Below are 16,715 nucleotides of genomic sequence, written 5' to 3'. Positions count from 1 at the left end.
GGAATTCCCTAGGTGATCCTTGACCCTAGTGTACGGTCCCGCAGAGGCCAACACTTCTCTGCGATATCAACGCTGACCTAAACCCAAAGTCCAGGGAAAGCAAGAGGAAAGACATTAAGTGCACTTGGGTGTCTAATAGCTTCCATCAGCCCTGAAAGATGCCAGGAGTCAGACCAGCACCCACAGCATTGGGGCCTGTCACCTCCCAGGCCAAAACTGCCCCAGGCCTCTGTGGGATGCAGCCACCTTCCTTCCCCTCCTGCTTGCCCTGGGTCCTGCCCTTACGTGGATGGTGACATTGGCTGAGCTTGTCTTGAAGTCTCTGCCCAGGTCCTGGACTTTGTTGAAGAATTGGGAAAGCGTCTGCAGAGAGAGGAGATGTGGGGGTCAGAGAGCCGGACGGTGGGTGGGAAGCTTAGGACAAGGGGACAGATGCAGTGCTGTGTGGACAGAGTTCCTGCCACCTCATCCTGCGGGGGCCACTCACCTGGCTGTGGACTCCGGGGGGCGGGGTCCAGGTGGGGAAATTCATCTCTGCAGGGAACGAGACAAGCGGCTCATTAGGCGGGAGAGTGTCTGTGTGTGTGTTGGGGGTTGGGGAGCTTCTAGGGTCAGGTCGTACCTTCACAGACAGTGTCCTTTTGGTTATTCTGGATTCCCTGCTTGGGCTCCCAGCCTGGGCGGCAGCGGCAGGTGTATGAACCCACGGTGTTGAAGCAGACGGTGGAATTGTCACACTGATGCAGACCGGAGCTGCACTCGTCCACATCTGAGGACAGGAAGAAGGGGGTCAGGCCCTGTCCGAGCCCAGAGAGGGTCCTGTCTCCTATCTGTGCCCCCAGCTCATTCTCTCGGCATTAGTGCCCCCCTTGGAGTGGCGGACGCTGGGTTATGGGAGCGTGGAGAGGCCTGGGCACAGCAGGTGTGCCCCGTGCAGATGTGCAGGTTACGAATATGGTGAAACGTCTTCCTCCCAGTGAGTCATCAGCTGTTGCCTGGGGTCCCCCTGAGCCTCCCCCCTCAGTACCCCAGCTCCTTCCCGGGGACCCCTGCTCTTTTCTCATCTAGCCTCAGAAGAACGAGCGCCTGGCACAGCCGGGCGCCTCCAGCGTTCGTTCCGCTTGGTTTGTGAGGTGCCGTTGAACATGTGATTAGATGTTTGTGGGTCTCTGGGAACGTGGGATCTGAGCTCTCGACCTTCACAGACGGTATTGTTTGGGCCATTGGGGGAGCCCGGAATCGGCTGCCAGCCCGGGCGGCAGCGGCACTGATAGCTGCCCACGTTGTTGAGGCAGTGGGTGGAGCTGTGGCATGGGTTTTGTCCGGAGGTGCATTCATTCACATCTGAGGACAGAGCCAGAGGGTCAAACCCTGTCCCTCACCAGCCCAGGCCTGCCCTCCACTCACTGCACCCACTTCCCTGTCTTTTCATTGCCCCGGACTGAAGACCACTATTGCACGTGTCACCACCTGGTGACCTTCAGCTTCACCTTCAAAGCATCTTATGATGGTCTGCCTACCAGAAGGGCACAGCAGGGACCATGGTCCCCAGTTTATAGGAGGTGAAAGCAAAAGGAAAACTGAGTCATGGGAGCCAGACTTCCATGACTAAAAACTAAAACCTCTCATCAGCTCCCTCCCTGGTCATAGTGGAGGTTCCCCTCCTCAGAACTGGAAGTGACACCTTCTTCCACTCACACGTGACAGACGAGGAAGGGGTGAGGTCTGGGGGCCCACAAGGGCACTCCAAGCCCCAGAGGCCCTGCCGCCTCCCTGCCGTGTGGTGGGACCTTCCTGGGAGGTGAATCCTTAGGCAGGGGCTTAGCAGGTCCTCGACCTTGTGGGAACCTGCGGATCTTCTCCCTCCTCCTCGGCTGCTTTGCAGGACCTGCCTCGGCTCCATCCCCAGCTCCCGTCCAGCCTCACAGCGTCTTCCCGGGGCCTCTACCTGTGCAGAGCTTCGGGTCCTCAGGTTTGAACTTGAAGCCAGGCAGACACTGGCAGGTGTAGCTGCCGAGGGTGTTGAGGCAGGTGCCGTAGCTTTTACAGAGCCTTGGGTTCTGCTGACATTCGTCCACGTCTGCAAGAGGAAGGAGAGGGTGAAGGATGCCCGTAGCTGTGAGCAGCTTTCGGGGCTGAGAGTCCGCTGTGTTTCCTGGCACGGAAACATCTGGAAGGCACCACTGTCTCCCCCCTTTTCTTTTCTTTCTTTCTTTCTTTCTTTTTTTTTTTTTTTTTAAGACGGAGTCTCGCTCTGTCCCCCAGGCTGGAGTGCAGTTGCGTGATGTCAGTTCACTGCAACCTCCGCCGCCTCCCGGGTTCACGCCATTCTCCTGCCTCAGCCTCCCGAGTAGCTGGGACTACAGGCGCCCGCCGCCACGCCTGGCTAAATTTTTGTATTTTTAGTAGAGACGGGGTTTCACCGTGTTAGCCAGGATGGTCTCGATCTCCTGACCTTGTGATCTGCCCGCCTCAGCCTCCCAAAGTGCTGGGATTATAGGCGTGAGCCACTGGGCCCGGCCATCTCCTCCCTTTTCTAATCCACACAGACATATCCCATGGTGAGTGTGGTGGCCCAGGCCTTCTGTTGTCCAGGTGTGGCTGGAAGCAGCCGAGTCCTCCCCCTCTCCCTTGCCTCCCTGGGCAGCTCCCAGCTGGAGCAGGGGTGTCCCAGCCACTTGTGTCCCAGCCTGAACATTTGGGACAAAGATCAGGGTGGGATTTTCTTCGAACCAAGTGCAGGGGGCATGCTGCGTGCCCAGGTAGGGACCTGTCTTGGTTCCCAGTGTCAGTCCTGGGCCAAAGGACAGAGCCTTCCTGTGAATTAGAAAAAGGCTTCTCCTGTCCAAGTAGTCGCAGTCACATTTGAGGAATGGCGAGCAGGCAGGTTTTCAGCTTCTGTTCACCCTCTTGGCTGGGCACCCATATGCAGTCAGCAACCTACGCAACTGTACATGGTGGTCATGGGTCCTTCTCAGGGAGAGCCCTCTGGTTTAGTCCATTTTGTGTGACAAGAAAAGTTTATTTGGCTCATGGTTCTGCAAGCTGTGTAAGATGCAGGGGTCGGCCGGGCACGGTGGCTCAAGCCTGTAATCCCAGCACTTTGGGAGGCCGAGACGGGCAGATCACGAGGTCAGGAGATCGAGACCATCCTGGCTAACACGGTGAAACCCCGTCTCTACTAAAAAATACAAAAAACTAGCCGGACGAGGTGGCAGGCGCCTGTAGTCCCAGCTACTTGGGAGGCTGAGGCAGGAGAATGGTGTGAACCTGGGAGGCGGAGCTTGCAGTGAGCTGAGATCCGGCCACTGCACTCCAGCCTGGGCAACAGAGCAAGACTCTGTCTCAAAAAAAAAAAAAGATGCAGAGGTCTAGCATCTGCTTCTGGTGGGCTTGATTTCCCCAGGATGGCTGCTCACTGGCTGAGTTATCAGAACCCCTGTGGCCCTAGCAGGACGGTGCTCTCCCATCCACACTAGCTCTGAGAACCCAGCGCCAGGCACATGGACCAAGACTGGCCCCTGAGCCAGTCCCCAGGGCTGCTTGGACAGTGGGTACCAGGCCAGGGGGAACAGTGGGGGCCAACATACAGCTGCGTTGCCCCAGGGCTGTGAAGGTGGCTTTTTTTGATTCTCAGGAAGGTGTCCTGGAAATGGCAGGATGTAGTGAGAATCCATAGCTGAGCAAGACTGGCCCTGGGTGAAGGTTCGGTGGCTGGACAGGGGCACAGGTGCTATGGGCAAAGATGGAGGTGTAGCTGTCATCTCATCTCTTGGTATCCCACCAGGGACACAGACCTATTTCGGAATGGTTCCACCCCCTTGAGATCTGGGTTGACCTCCTTGGGAGAGGGTCAGGCTTGGAGCAATGGCCCTGATGTCACCCTCTCTTGCCATTGGGTCCACACTGGTGACTCTTCCATTTACTCAACTCTCCAGGTGTGTTTGGGGAGTCGATGTCAGTGTGCCCACCCTCAGCCACAACACCCTCCAGTGCGCTCAGGCGGACCAAAACTTTCAGGAAGGGTCAGGGCAGTCTTGCTCAGAGAAAGGGACAGAGACTGAGTGGCAGAAAAAGAGGTCAGGGCTCCATGAGGCCTCTTCTCCAGGTTGGGGTTGTTGGTCAGTGGCAGGTTCGACTGGAGACAGCGGCCCTGCCCTCAAATCTCCCTCCTCCCTCATTTCTGGACAGGGTGCCTGGGTCCATTATGGGCTGGGGGATCAGAGAGGGTCCCAGTGTAGCAGAGCTGATGTGGAGACTGTCTCATCCTGGCAGTCACTGATGATGGCAGAGAGCATGGACACTGCACTGGAATGCACCGTGCAATGAGCTCATCGAATATCCCGAGTGCCAGCCCCCTTTTTGTTTGGTACAAATAAGAAACCAGGTCAGACATGGTGGCTCACATCTGCAATCCCAGCACTTTGGGAAGCTGAGGCGGGCGGATCACTTGAGGCCAGGAGTTCGAGACCAGCCTGGCCAACTTGGTGAGACCCCCCCATCTCTACTAATAAAACAAAATAAAACAAACACATAAGATACCAGATGGGCAGGGGGCTGTTCTGAGCTTTTGGAAGTGACCCCCTGTGGAGGGTTCTGAACCTTGAGGTTTGGACAGCGACAGGTGTCCAGGTGTCTGGGATGGCCCTGTGATGCCTGAAGTAAGTGGGGCAAGGAGCTGAGGGAGTGGCCCCAGGTCTCCTGCCTATGAGGCCTGTGACACCAAGTAGACAGAAAAAGCAAGAATGCTGAGGGGTGAGGGGGATGCAGATGGGGTCCCATCGAGCCCTTCCCTGAGCTGGGGCTTCAAGAGGCAGGTCCTGCTCCGAACTAGCAGCTGTTCTGTGCTGACGGGGTCCATGAGAACCCTCTCCCAGTTTATTCCCGCTCATCCGTGTCTCTGCCTATCCACCAACTGAGACCCACCCCTCTGTCAGTGTTGGCCTATTTTCTCGCCTCGACTTGCCCTGCCTTGCCCTGCCTTCCCCTGCCCTGCCCTGCCTTTTCTTTTCTTTTTTGTTTTGAGACAGAGTCTTGCTCTGTCGCCCAGACTGGAGCGCAGCGGTGCCACCTCAGCTCACTGCAAGCTCCGCCTCCTGGGTTCCCGCCATTCTCCTGCCTCAGCCTCCCCAGTAGTTGGGACTACAGGCGCCCGCCACGGCGCCTGTCTAATCTTTTTGTTGTTGTTGTTTTTTGTTTTTGTATTTGTATTTTTTAGTAAAGACAAGGTTTCACTGTGTTAGCCAGGATCTTGATCTTCTGACCTTGTGATCTGCCCACCTTGGCTTCCCAAAGTGCTGGGATTACAGGCGTGAGCCACCGTGCCCGGCCCGGAGAGGCCTTTTTCTAATTCACAGGAAGGTTCTGTCCTTTGGTCAAGCCATGTGCATGCAACGGTCCCCTGTGCTGCTGGTTCAAGGGTCCCCTGTGAACCAGCAGCACTGTATATGGAGCCCCCCTGCTGGGCTGTCTGCAGGTGCCTGTCCTCAGAACATACACCTCTGCTCTGTCCTCACTTTCCTCCCACCAGGGAGGCTCTACTGCCTGCAGGGAGGACAGGAGGGACAGGGCTGGGACCAGGAGCACTGCCACTTTTCTCTTTACAGCAGGGCAGGTCTGCTGAACCCCCTTAATGTCCCCTGGGACCCTTGGCTCAGCCTCAGCCTCTTACTCCCTCGTGCAAGTGATTCTCCTGCTTCAGCCTCCCGAGTAGCCGAGATTATAGGCACCCACCACTGCGCCCAGCTAATTTTTGCATTTTTAGTAGAGACAGGGTTTCACCATGTTGGCTAGGATGGTCTTGATCTCCTGACTCCATGATTCGTCCGCCTCGGCCTCCCAAAGTGTTGGGATTACGGTGCATAATAACGTTTAAACGTTTAAAGAACGTTATGCCTATAGCACCTGCTGTGTGCTGGGCTCTGTTAGAAGCACCTATTCTTTCCTTGATCCTCCCAGAAGGCATACGAGTAGGCACCATTATTATCATCCTCATTTAATAGAGGCTCTAAGAGCAGTAGTGATGTTGGTAATATCATTAGGTAACAGATGGCAAAGCCAGGATTTGGGTCCAGGTAGCTCGTCCCAGAGGTTTCCCTTGGCCCGCACACCACGCTGCCTCTCTGGGCTGGCGAAACAGGTACATGTACACCTGTCTCATCTCAGACTCCAGGAACTGAACCTACACTTGGGCACCTACTCCCTGATGCTGCAGAAACAGCTCTGGTGACCCCAAACCTCGTGGACGGTGGTGATGGAGGATGTGGGGTGGTTCTTACCTTGACACGTGTTCTCGCTCTCATTCTTGAATGTTTTTGCCCCAGAAACAAGCTCATACCCCGGGTTGCACACGCAGTGGTAGCTCCCTTCCATGTTCCTGCAGTCCGAGAATTTTCCACAAGACACTGTCGACGGTGACGCACACTCATTGATGTCTGGAACACAACAGGATAGGGAGTCACCTCCCAAAGTTGTGAGTTCCGTCAGGGCAGAGACCCCCATCCTGACTCCCCATAATGGGGCCTGCTGCTTAGTATCTTTTGGAAAGAATCCTAAGTTGCACTGCACAGGCTGTGCTGCAGCTGGAGCAAGCCATTCCTGAAGACCACACTTGATCTCAGTTCTCTGGCTGGCATCCTAGATTTGGACACAGTGAACAGAGCTGAGGTGGGGGATGGACAGGAAGCTCCACATCCCTCTCCTCAGACTTTTTGTAGAAATTTAAACCCCATGGTGGCCAGGTGCAGTGGCTCACACCTGTAATCCCAGCACTTTGGGAGGCTGAGGGCAGCAGATCACCAGAGGTCAGGAGTTCGAGACCAGCCTGTCCAACATGGTGAAACCCCATCTCTACTAAAAATACAAAAATTAGCCAGGTGTGGTGGTGCATGCCTGTAATCCCAGCTACTCAGGAGGCTGAGGCAGGAGAATCGCTTGAACCTGGAAGGTGGAGATTGCAGTGAGCCGAGATTGGGCCACTGCACTCCCCACCCTGGGCGACAGAGTGAGACTGCACCTCACAAAAAAAAAAAAAAAAAAGAAAAAGAAAAAGAAAGGAAAAGAAAAATAAGGGAGAAAAAAACCCATGGCCAGAATGTACCCCCTCCCCAGTCTTAAGGGTAAACTGTGGCACAGACTCCAGTTTCCTGAGCACCCAGCTTCTCTCTCTCCAGGAAGCCATGCCTATTCACTTCTTACTTCTCCCCCTTCATATTTTTTCCTTCCTTCCTTCCTTCCTTCCTTCCTTCCTCCCTCCCTCCCTCCTTTCCTTTTCTCTTTCTCTCCCTCCCTCCCTCTCTTTCTTTTTCTTTTCTTCTCTTTTCTTTCTCTCCTTCTCTCTTTCTGTCTCTTTTTTTTTTTTTGAGATGGAGTCTCGCTCTTGTCGCCCAGACTGGAGTGCAGTGGCATGATCTCGGCTCACCGCAAACTCCGTCTCCCAGGTTCAAGTGATTCTCCTGCCTCAGGATCCCGAGTAGCTGGGATTACAGGGGACCACCACCACACCAGGCTAACGTTTTGTGTTTTTAGTGTAGAGATGGGGTTTCACCACATTGGCCAGATTGGTCTGGAACTCCTGACCTCAAGTGATCCGCCCACCGTGACCTCCCAAAATGGTGGAATTACAGGCGTGAGCCACCTCGCCTGGCCTCTTTCTTTGTTTCTTTCTTTTCCCTGAGACAGGATCTCATTCTGTTGCCCAGGCTAGAGTGCAGTGGTGCAATCATAGCTCACTGTAGCCTCAAACCCCTGGGCTCCAACAATCTTCCTGCCTCAGTCTTCTAAGTAGCTGGGACTCCAGATGTGTGCCACCATGCCTGGCTATTTTGTGTATTTTTTGTAGAGGCAGGGTCTCGTCATGTTGCCCAGGCTGGTCTTGAATTCCTGGCCTCAAGTGATCCGCCGGCCTCAGCCTCCCAAAGTGCTGGGATTACAAGTGTGAGCCACCACACCTACCCTCTTTGTCTTTTCTCTGTCCATGATGATAGTCTGGAAGGTGAGGCTGTGGCCCCTAACAACAACCTCTGTCCCCCACTGGCACTGGGCAAAGCCTCATAATCTCAGATGTACCCTGCCCTGCCCTCAAGCCTCTGTACCGTCACAAATCTCCGTGGGGGAGGTGAAGATCTCAGATGAAGAAGTGAACCCTGGATTGCAGCGACAAGCAGTGGCGCTGACACACGAGGAGTTCTCAGGGCACCACCGGGCACAGTCTGCAAGAGCAGGGAGCACGGTCAGAAGGTGAGGGGCAAGGGGATACACAAAAAGGGGGCACTGAGGGAGATGGGGCAGGGCGCTGAGTTTTCCGTGCACGAGGCCTCTCTTTCCCTGGGATGAAGGGGGATGGGCGGGGGTCCAGGGCCCTCCCCAGACTCTGGCTGTGGACTGTGCTTTCTGCTTCCCAGCAGACTCACCCCTGGAGTCCTGGGTTTCAGCTCCCAGCAGAGTCAACCAGACACAGAATGCTGCAACAGAGAAAGGAAAGGGGGTCAGAGGGAATCCCAGGGTGGGAAAAGACGCGTAAAGGTGATGCGTTTTGGGGGAGGAGGATGCTGACCCCTCTCAGGCTGAGATCCTGCCCGTCGTTCAGACAGAGTGGGCAGATGTCACGTCCCACTCAGATGCTCAAAGCCAAAGAGTCTGTCAGCCTGTCCCCATAGGGGTGGGTTTTGTTTTGTTTTGTTTGACACAGGGTCTCGCTCGGTCACCCAGCCTGGGGTACAGTGGTGCAATCATAGCTCACTGCAGCCTCCGATTCCTAGGCTCAAGCAATCCTCCTGCCTCAGCCTCCCAAGTACCTGGGACCACAGGTGTGCACCACCATATTTTAAATTTTCTCTCTCTCTCTTTCTTTCTTTCTTCCTTTCTTTTCTTTCTTTCTTTCTTTCTTTCTTTCTTTCTTTCTTTCTTTCTTTCTTTCTTTCTTCCTTCCTTCCTTCCTTCCTTCCTTCCTTCCTTCCTTCCTTCCTTCCTTCCTTCCTTCCTTCCTTTCTTTCTTTCTTTCTTTCTTTCTTTCTTTCTTTCTTTCTTTCTTTCTTTCTTTCTTTCTTTCTTTCTTTCTTTCGACAGAGTCTTGCTCCATCACCCAGGCTGAAGTGCAACGGTGTGATCTCAGCTAACTGCAATCTCTACCTCCTGGGTTCAAGCAATTCTCCTGCCTCAACCTCCCAAATAGCTGGGATTACAGGCACCCACCACCATGCCTGGCTAATTTTTTGTGTTTTTAGTAGAGATGGGGTTTCACCATATTGGCCAGGCTGGTCTCGAACTCCTGACTTCAGGTGATCTGCTGGCCTTGGCCTCCCAAAGTGCTGGGATTATAGCTCAAAAATTTGAGCTCCCAGCTCAAAATTTTTAAAATAATGTATTTATTTTTATTATTTATTTTTTTTGAGACTGAGTCTCCCTTTGTCACCCAGGCTGGAATGCAGTGGTACAATCTTGGCCCACTGCAACCTCCACCTTCCAGGTTCAAGCAGTTGTACTGCCTGAGCCTCCTGAATAGCTGGGATTACAGGCATGAGCCACCACGTCCAGCTAAGTTTTGTATTTTTTAAGTAGAGATGGGATTTCGTCATGTTGGCCAGGCTGGTCTCGAACTCCTAACCTCAGGTGATCTGCCCACCTTGACTTCTCAAAGTGCTGGGATTACAGGCGTGAGCCATCACGCTTGGCCAAAAAAATTAAAAATAATTTAAAAAAGTATTTTAGAGACAGAGTCTTGCTTGTTGCCCAGGCTGATCTTGAACTCCTGGCCTCAAGCGATCCTCCCGCCTCAGCCTCCCGAGCTCAGCTTGGGGAGGAACTGAGAAGTAGGGAAGGGCCATGAGCCTGGTGGGGGTCCCAGCTCCAGCTGCCGCTCTTCTGACTTGGGGGTGTCTGGTGTGCCTGAGCATTTACTGCCATCTTCATTTCTTTAGGTAAAAATGAAGGCATGGTCGGGCACCGTGGCTCAGCCCTGTAATCCCAGCACTTTGGGAGGCCGAGGTGGGCAGATCACCTGAGGTCAGGAGTTCGAGACCAGCCTGCCCAATATGGTGAAACCCCGCCTCTACTAAAAATACAAAACATTAGCTGGGCATGGTGGCAGGCTCTTGTTACCCAACTACGTGGGAGATTGAGGCAGGAGAATTGCTTGAACCCAGGAGGCAGAGGTTGCAGCAAGCTGAGATTGCCCCACTGCACTCCAGCCTGGGTGACAGAGCAAGACTCTGTCTCAGAAAAAAAAAAAAAAAAAAATGATAGTGCTGGATCCCCCAGGCTCTAAGATGCCCTGGACCCGCATGCTTCCTCAGGGACACAGGTGCATACACACCACAATCACAACCGCCACCAGCCTTGCTGGCCCATCCTCAAACCCAGTGGTGATATTTCACCCCCTGGGCGCCCCTCCCACAGAAAAACGCTGTGACCGCCTGTTGGAGTGCATGTGGAGCTGCAGTGCCCAGCGCTCAGGGGGTTCCCCTTCACAAGGCATGTCCTGGGGGACCCCCCTTAGATCATCAGCGGCTTTAGACATGGAGACCTAGGGATCTCCTTGCTGTTCACCAGAGAGAGAGAGAGAGACAAAGAAGCAGAGGTGGAGAGAAAACAGAGATTAGAGAGATAGAGCGAAAGAGAGACAGAAGAAGAGAGAGAGCCAGAGAGAGAGAGAGAAAGAGAGGGAGAAGCTGGGGTACCTGCAGTGGAGAAGTCCTGGCCTCTATTTTCCCCGCCTCCTCCACCCCGCCCCCCCGCCCCGCCCATGTCTTTCTATGCGCTATATTAAGAGCAGTGGCTCTCAGGGTCCCAGCACTCACTTTTTGCCCCTTTCTTTCCCCCGTGCCTCAGTTTCCCCTCTTAGGGAGCAGATGCCAAATTGGCTCCAGTAGAAAGCTTGAGGATACCTCCGGCAGAGTAGCAGGCTCCGAGCGCACCCTGGAGTTCCTGCCGGGGTGTGGGGGTGTCCAAGCACAACCAGCCCCTCTCCCCATGTGCCGAGCGTGCCTGCTTGACAATGTGGCTTCCTCCATTGCAGGCCCCACAGCCACCAGCGGCGCCTCCCGTTTCTCAGACGCAGCCAAAGGGTACCGCTGGAGCTTCCTCGCCCCTCCCAGCGGGGCCCCGAAGTACTTACCGAGAAAGACGCGGCCTCCCATGGTTCGAGCTGCCGGCAGGAGCGGCAGGGGAAAGAGTGAGTGGGACAGGTCTGTCCTGTCTCCCCAGGCTGGGCAGCTCTGCGGGCTGCCCCCTCTCCTCAGCCTGGGTAGCTGTGCGGACTGTCCCCGGAGGGCAGGACTTTATGAAGGAGGTGGGGACTGACAGCCGCTGGCCCAAGACCCTCCCCGGAACTGGCGGGGCAGCTGGAAACCAGCAAGAACGTGCAATAAAACCACAGACCCAGAGGCGCTGCAAACACACACACACACACGTGCACTAGCTCAGCAAGAATGAAGTGCAACCTGCTTTAAAAAACCCTCTACTGGAGTTTCCACCACGTGGCTCTGACGAACCCTCTGGCCTCTGTGTGTTTGGGGCTGGCTGCTCTGGAGGGGAAGGTGTGGCCACCGGATGGGCTGGTCTCACCCAGGGCCACTTGGCTCTTCCCTGGGCAGGCACGCAGGGGCCTTGTCAGAAATAGCTCTGGGCTCCCACTTTGGTGGGGCTCGCCCTGTGCCCAGCGCTTTGGCATGCCAGAGTTGGCAGAGCCTGCGCGCCAGCTGGCAGTATCTTCCCCTGCTGTTTTCCAGATGAGGAAACTGAAGCCAGGTGCAGAGGCTCACACCTGTGATCCCAGCATTCTGGGAGGCTGAGGCAAGAGGATCGCTTGAGCTCAGGAGTTTGAGACCAGCCTGGGCAACGCAGTGAAGCTCTGTTTCTTTTCTTTTTTTAAAAAAAATTAATTAATTCGTTAATTAATTTTTTTAGACTTTAAGTTCTAGGGTACATGAGCACAACGTGCAGGTTTGCTACATAGGTATACGTGTGCCATGTTGGTGTGCTGCACCCATCAACTTGTCATTTACATTAGGCATTTCTCCTAATGCTGTCCCTCTCCTCTTCCCCCCACCCCACCACAGGCCCTGGTGTGTGATGTTCCCCGCCCTGTGTCCAAGTTTTCTAATTGTTCAATTCCCACCTATGAATGAGAACATGTGGTGTTTGGTTTTCTGTTTCTGTGTTAGTTTGCTGAGAATGATGGTTTCCACCTTTATCCATGTCCCTGCAAAGGACATGAACTCATCCTTTTTTATGGCTGCATAGTATTCCCTGGTATATATGTGCCACATTTTCTTAATCCAGTCTATCAGTGATGGACATTTGGGTTGGTTCCAAGTCTTTGCTATTGTGAATAGTGCCACAATAAACATACATGCGCGTGTGTCTTCATAGTAGCATGAATTATAATCCTTTGGGTATATACCCAGTAATGGGATTGCTGGGTCAAATGGTATTTCTAGTTCTAGATCCTTGAGGAATCGCCACACCATCTTCCACAATGGCTGAACTAATTTACACTCCCACCAACAGTGTAAAAGTGTTCCTATTTCTCCACACCTGTGATCCCAGCACTCTGGGAGACCGAGGCAGGAGGATTGCTTGAGCTCAGGAGTTTGAGACCAGCCTGGGCAATGTGGCAAAACTCTGCTTCTCAAAAAAAGAAAAAAAATTATCCAGGCTGGTGGCAGATGTCTGTGGTCCCAGCTACTATGACTCATGAGGCTGCGGCAGGGAGGATCACCCGAGCTGGGGAGTTTGAGCTATGATGGTGCCACTGCAATCCAGCTTGGGTGATAAGAGTGAGATCCTGTGTCAAAAACAAAAAGACAGAAAGAAAGAAAACTGAGGCATTACAGTGTCCACATAGGAGACCAGGGAGGGAGAAAGGGCCCTCTTCCGATGCCAGGTAGGTGCCAAGAAGAGAAGCTTCACGGCACAGAGCAGACCCCCCGATCTTTCTGGTCTTTCTAAGTCAGTTTCCCCTGTGGGAAATTTATATTTGAGGCCCCTGGGCACTTCGTTAATCGACAGAGAATCATGTGATAAGAGGGTTCTTTCCTTTCTGGATAAATCATATGATTAGCTTGTCTCCTGACCTATGTAATAGTTTGTTTGTTTGTTTGTTTATTTATTTATTTATTTATTTATTTATTGAGACGGAGTCTGGCTCTGTCACCCAGGCTGGAGTGCAGTGGCCGGATCTCAGCTCACTGCAAGCTCCGCCTCCCGGATTTACGCCATTCTCCTGCCTCAGCCTCCCGAGTAGCTGAGACTACAGGCGCCTGCCACCTCGCCTGGCTAGATTTTTGTATTTTTTTAGTAGAGACGGGGTTTCACCATGTTCACCAGGATGGTCTCGATCTCCTGACCTCGTGATCCGCCCGTCTCCGCCTCCCAAAGTGCTGGGATTACAGGCTTGAGCCACCGTGCCCGGCCGCCCGGAGGCTTTCTTGAGTCTCTCCAGTACTTCTCACCCTCTCCCTTCTTCCCTTGCAACCATCTGCCCTCGAGCTGCATTAGGCTCTCAGTCCCCTGATTGACTTTTGTCTTGTTCTCTGCAGAGCAGGAGCACAGAGCCTGTACTGAGTGGAGCCCCATATGGTAAACCATGCAGATTAGTACTCCTGCGGCTCCACTGCCACCCAGCTAAGGGACGCCTCCTTCAGCCTTGCTGATCTGGTCCCTGCCGGGGTGTCTGCCTGTGTTTCTCCACCTTCTCTTTGTCCTGAAGTCTCAGTCCGGCTGACCTATTTTGCAGCTTCTGGACAACCTCATGACTTTTGTTCTGCAGTGATGGGGGATGGGAACATGGTCCTCATTTGTCAAAAGGGGAACTGGCACCTGGGGGTTTCGGGCCACTGGCCCCAGGTTGCTCAACTCAGAAGTAACCCAAGATTGCCTGTAATCCCAGCTACTTGGGAGGCTGAGGCAGAATTGCTTGAGCCCAGGAGATGTAGGTTGCAGTGAGCTGAGATCGTGTCATTGCACTCCAGCCTGGGCAATAGAGAGAGACTCCGTTTCAAAAAAAAAAGAATCAACCCAAGATTTTCCAAGCAATAATAATAATAGTATTATTAATTATATTAGTATAATTTATTACTATTATTATTTTAGAGATGGGGTCTCTGTTACCCAGGCTGGAGCACAGTGGCACAGTTATGGCTTAAGGCAGCCTGCACATCCTGGGCTCATGAGATCCTCCTGCCTCAGCCTCCCAAGTAGCTGGGACTACAGGCACATGCTGCCATGCCTGGCTAATTTTTTACTTTTTTTTTTTTTTGGCAAGGGGGATGGAATCTTGCTCTGTAGCTGGGATTACAGGCACACGCCACCACGCCCAGCTAATTTTTGTACTTTTAGTAAAGATGGGGTTTCACCACGTTCACCACGTTGGCCAGGCTGGTCTCGATCTCCTGACCCTCAAGTGAACTGCCCGCCTCAGCCTCCCAAAATGCTGGGATTACAGGTGCACACCACCATGCCCAGCCACACCCCTTTCTGAATGAAGTCAGGGGAGGCGGGGGGGAAGTCTTAAATTGCAGTGAGACAGATTCCGTAGTAGAATCTTGAGCAGAATAAGTCTCCAAAGCCCCACAGGAAAAAGCCACCTTGCGAAAAAAGCTCAGACACAGATAATAAAATGAGGTTTGGTTTCAGGATACAAACATATGCAAGAAGACTTTAAAAGATAAACAAAGCAGCCAGGTGCGGTGGCTCACGCTTGTAATTCCACCACTTTGAGAGGCAGAGGCGGGCGGATCACCTGAGGTCAGGAGTCCAAGACCAGCCTGGCCAATATGGCGAAACCCGGTCTCTACTAAAAGTACAAAAATTAGCCGGGTGTGGTGGTTGCACGCCTGTAATCCCAGCTACTTGGGAGGCTGAAGCAGGAGAATTGCTTGAACCCCGAAGGCAGAGGTTACAGTGAGCTGAGATTGCGCCACTGCGCTCCAGCCTGAAAGACAAGAGCGAGACTCAGTCTAAATAAAATAAAACAAAATAAAATTAAAAAAATACATAAACATAAATAAATAAATAAATAAAAATAAACAAGGCTGGGCCAGGTGCAGTGGCTCATGCTCATAATCTCAGCTACTTGGGGATGCCGAGGCAGGAGGATCGCTTGAGCCCAGGAGTTCAAGACCTTCCTGGGCAGCATAGTGAGACCCCCCATCTCTACAAAAATAAAAATAAAAAATTTGCCAGGTGTGGTGACTCGCACCTGTAGTCCCAGCTACTCAGGAGGCTGAAGTGGGAGGGTGGCTTGAGGCCAGGAATTTGAGGCGGCAGTGAGCTGTGTGTGATCATGCCACTGCACTCCAGCCTGGGTGACAGAGCAAGACCCTGTCTCAAAAATAAATAAAGTAAAAAATGAGTTAACCGAGCAAAGAAATAAGGGGCAAAGAATATTCGGGGTGGTGGTAATCAGCAAGATAAAGATGGGAGCATGGGAACAAGGTCATGTCTCATTTCTTGGTGACGAAGGAGGCTCGTGCATGTGCCTTCCTTCCCTTTTATTTTTAAATTTACTTATTTTTTTTGCAAAGCAAAATTCTTTATTCCCGCAAATTGTGAACAATTTGCATAGAAGTTTCCACATGCAAATGTTTCCTAAAATGATGGCTTTTTTTTTTTTTTTTTTTTTTTCTTGAGTCTCTTGCTCTGTCGACAGGCTGGAGTGCAGTGGCACAATCTCAGCTCGCTGCAACCTCTGCCCCCCGGGTTCAAGCCATTCTCCTGCCTCAGCCTCCCAAGTAGGTGGGTTTACAAGCACCCACCACCATACCCGGCTAATTTATTTGTCTTTTTAGTAGAGACGGCCATGAATCACTGCGCCCAGCCAAAATGATGACTGTTTAACATAATGCCATGTAACGCAGGTATTGTGGTTTTGTGGTTATATGCAGATGTGATTTTATCAGAGACCAAAGCAAAAACAAAGAGAATTCTGAAAAGAGTTTCTATCAAGGAAGATAAAATCAGCCAGGGAGAGTGGCTTATGCCTGTGATCTCAGCACTTTGGGAGGCCGAGCCGGGAGTTCGAGACCAGCCTGGGCAATATGGTAAAACCCTGTCTCTACAAAAAAAATTCAAAAATTAGCCAGGAGCGGTGGTGTGTGCCTGTAATCCCAGTTACTCAAGGGGCTGAGGCGGGAGGATCTCTTGAGCCCAGGAGTTCAAGGTTGCAGTGAGCTATGATCTCGCCACTGCACTCCAGCCTGGGCCACAGAGTGAGACTGTCTCCGAAAATAAATAAAATAAAGTTGACCATGGATAGACCGATGGTCCCAAGAATTATACTGTTTCATGGATTCTATAAACCTGAGGCTCTGTACAAATATTTAAAAAAGAGTTTTAAAATGTTTAAAGGTTTTAAGGAGAAGCATTTAGAGAAAGCAAAGGAGAGAGTAGGGTGGGGGAGGAGAACAGCTCGGGGGCGAGGGGGTGGGTGGCTGTGGGGGTGGGGAACCGGTGGGAGCCAACAAAAAGCCCCGAGCTAGGAATGCTGTGTGACACTTGGTGGCATTTTTGTCACTTTCTTGCAGCTCTCAGTGTCTTCCCCTTTTGCAAAGGCTTCTGAGCTGGGTGGTGCCGATGTCCTGATAAGGATGGGGTCAGGCGTCTGGGGGCACTGGGAGGGAGGTCTCAGAATCCTTCCCTTGACTTTGGATGGGTGGGGAAGGGCAGGGGAGGAAGGGGGCTTATTTAGGCTGGGTGTCCACCCGGGTCAACCTCTC

The 16,715-nt window shown here is 52.7% G+C and overlaps 1 protein-coding gene across 3 annotated transcripts in view; it reads right to left on the bottom strand.

Moving 5' to 3' along the window:
• The window catches only part of ADGRE2 (adhesion G protein-coupled receptor E2), a 38,299-nt gene extending 26,803 nt beyond the window's left edge, over positions 1-11,496 (bottom strand). For all 3 annotated transcript variants that reach the window (XM_026457012.1, XM_026457013.1, XM_026457011.1), the window contains exons 1-9: positions 11,114-11,496; positions 8,412-8,462; positions 8,094-8,210; positions 6,279-6,434; positions 1,949-2,080; positions 1,198-1,344; positions 623-769; positions 488-534; positions 286-363 (exon numbers count right to left, since the gene is read on the bottom strand). In XM_026457012.1, the coding sequence (XP_026312797.1) occupies positions 286-363; positions 488-534; positions 623-769; positions 1,198-1,344; positions 1,949-2,080; positions 6,279-6,434; positions 8,094-8,210; positions 8,412-8,462; positions 11,114-11,135 (897 nt within the window). In that variant the 5' untranslated portion in view covers positions 11,136-11,496. The remainder of the gene's footprint in view (positions 1-285; positions 364-487; positions 535-622; positions 770-1,197; positions 1,345-1,948; positions 2,081-6,278; positions 6,435-8,093; positions 8,211-8,411; positions 8,463-11,113) is intronic.
• Between the last annotated feature and the right edge of the window lie 5,219 nt (positions 11,497-16,715).

The sequence above is a fragment of the Piliocolobus tephrosceles genome, chromosome 21, assembly GCF_002776525.5.
Source record: "Piliocolobus tephrosceles isolate RC106 chromosome 21, ASM277652v3, whole genome shotgun sequence".
Lineage (NCBI taxonomy): Eukaryota > Metazoa > Chordata > Mammalia > Primates > Cercopithecidae > Piliocolobus > Piliocolobus tephrosceles.
Note: the sequence above shows the minus strand (reverse complement) of the source record. Positions and strands in the feature narration are given on the sequence as shown.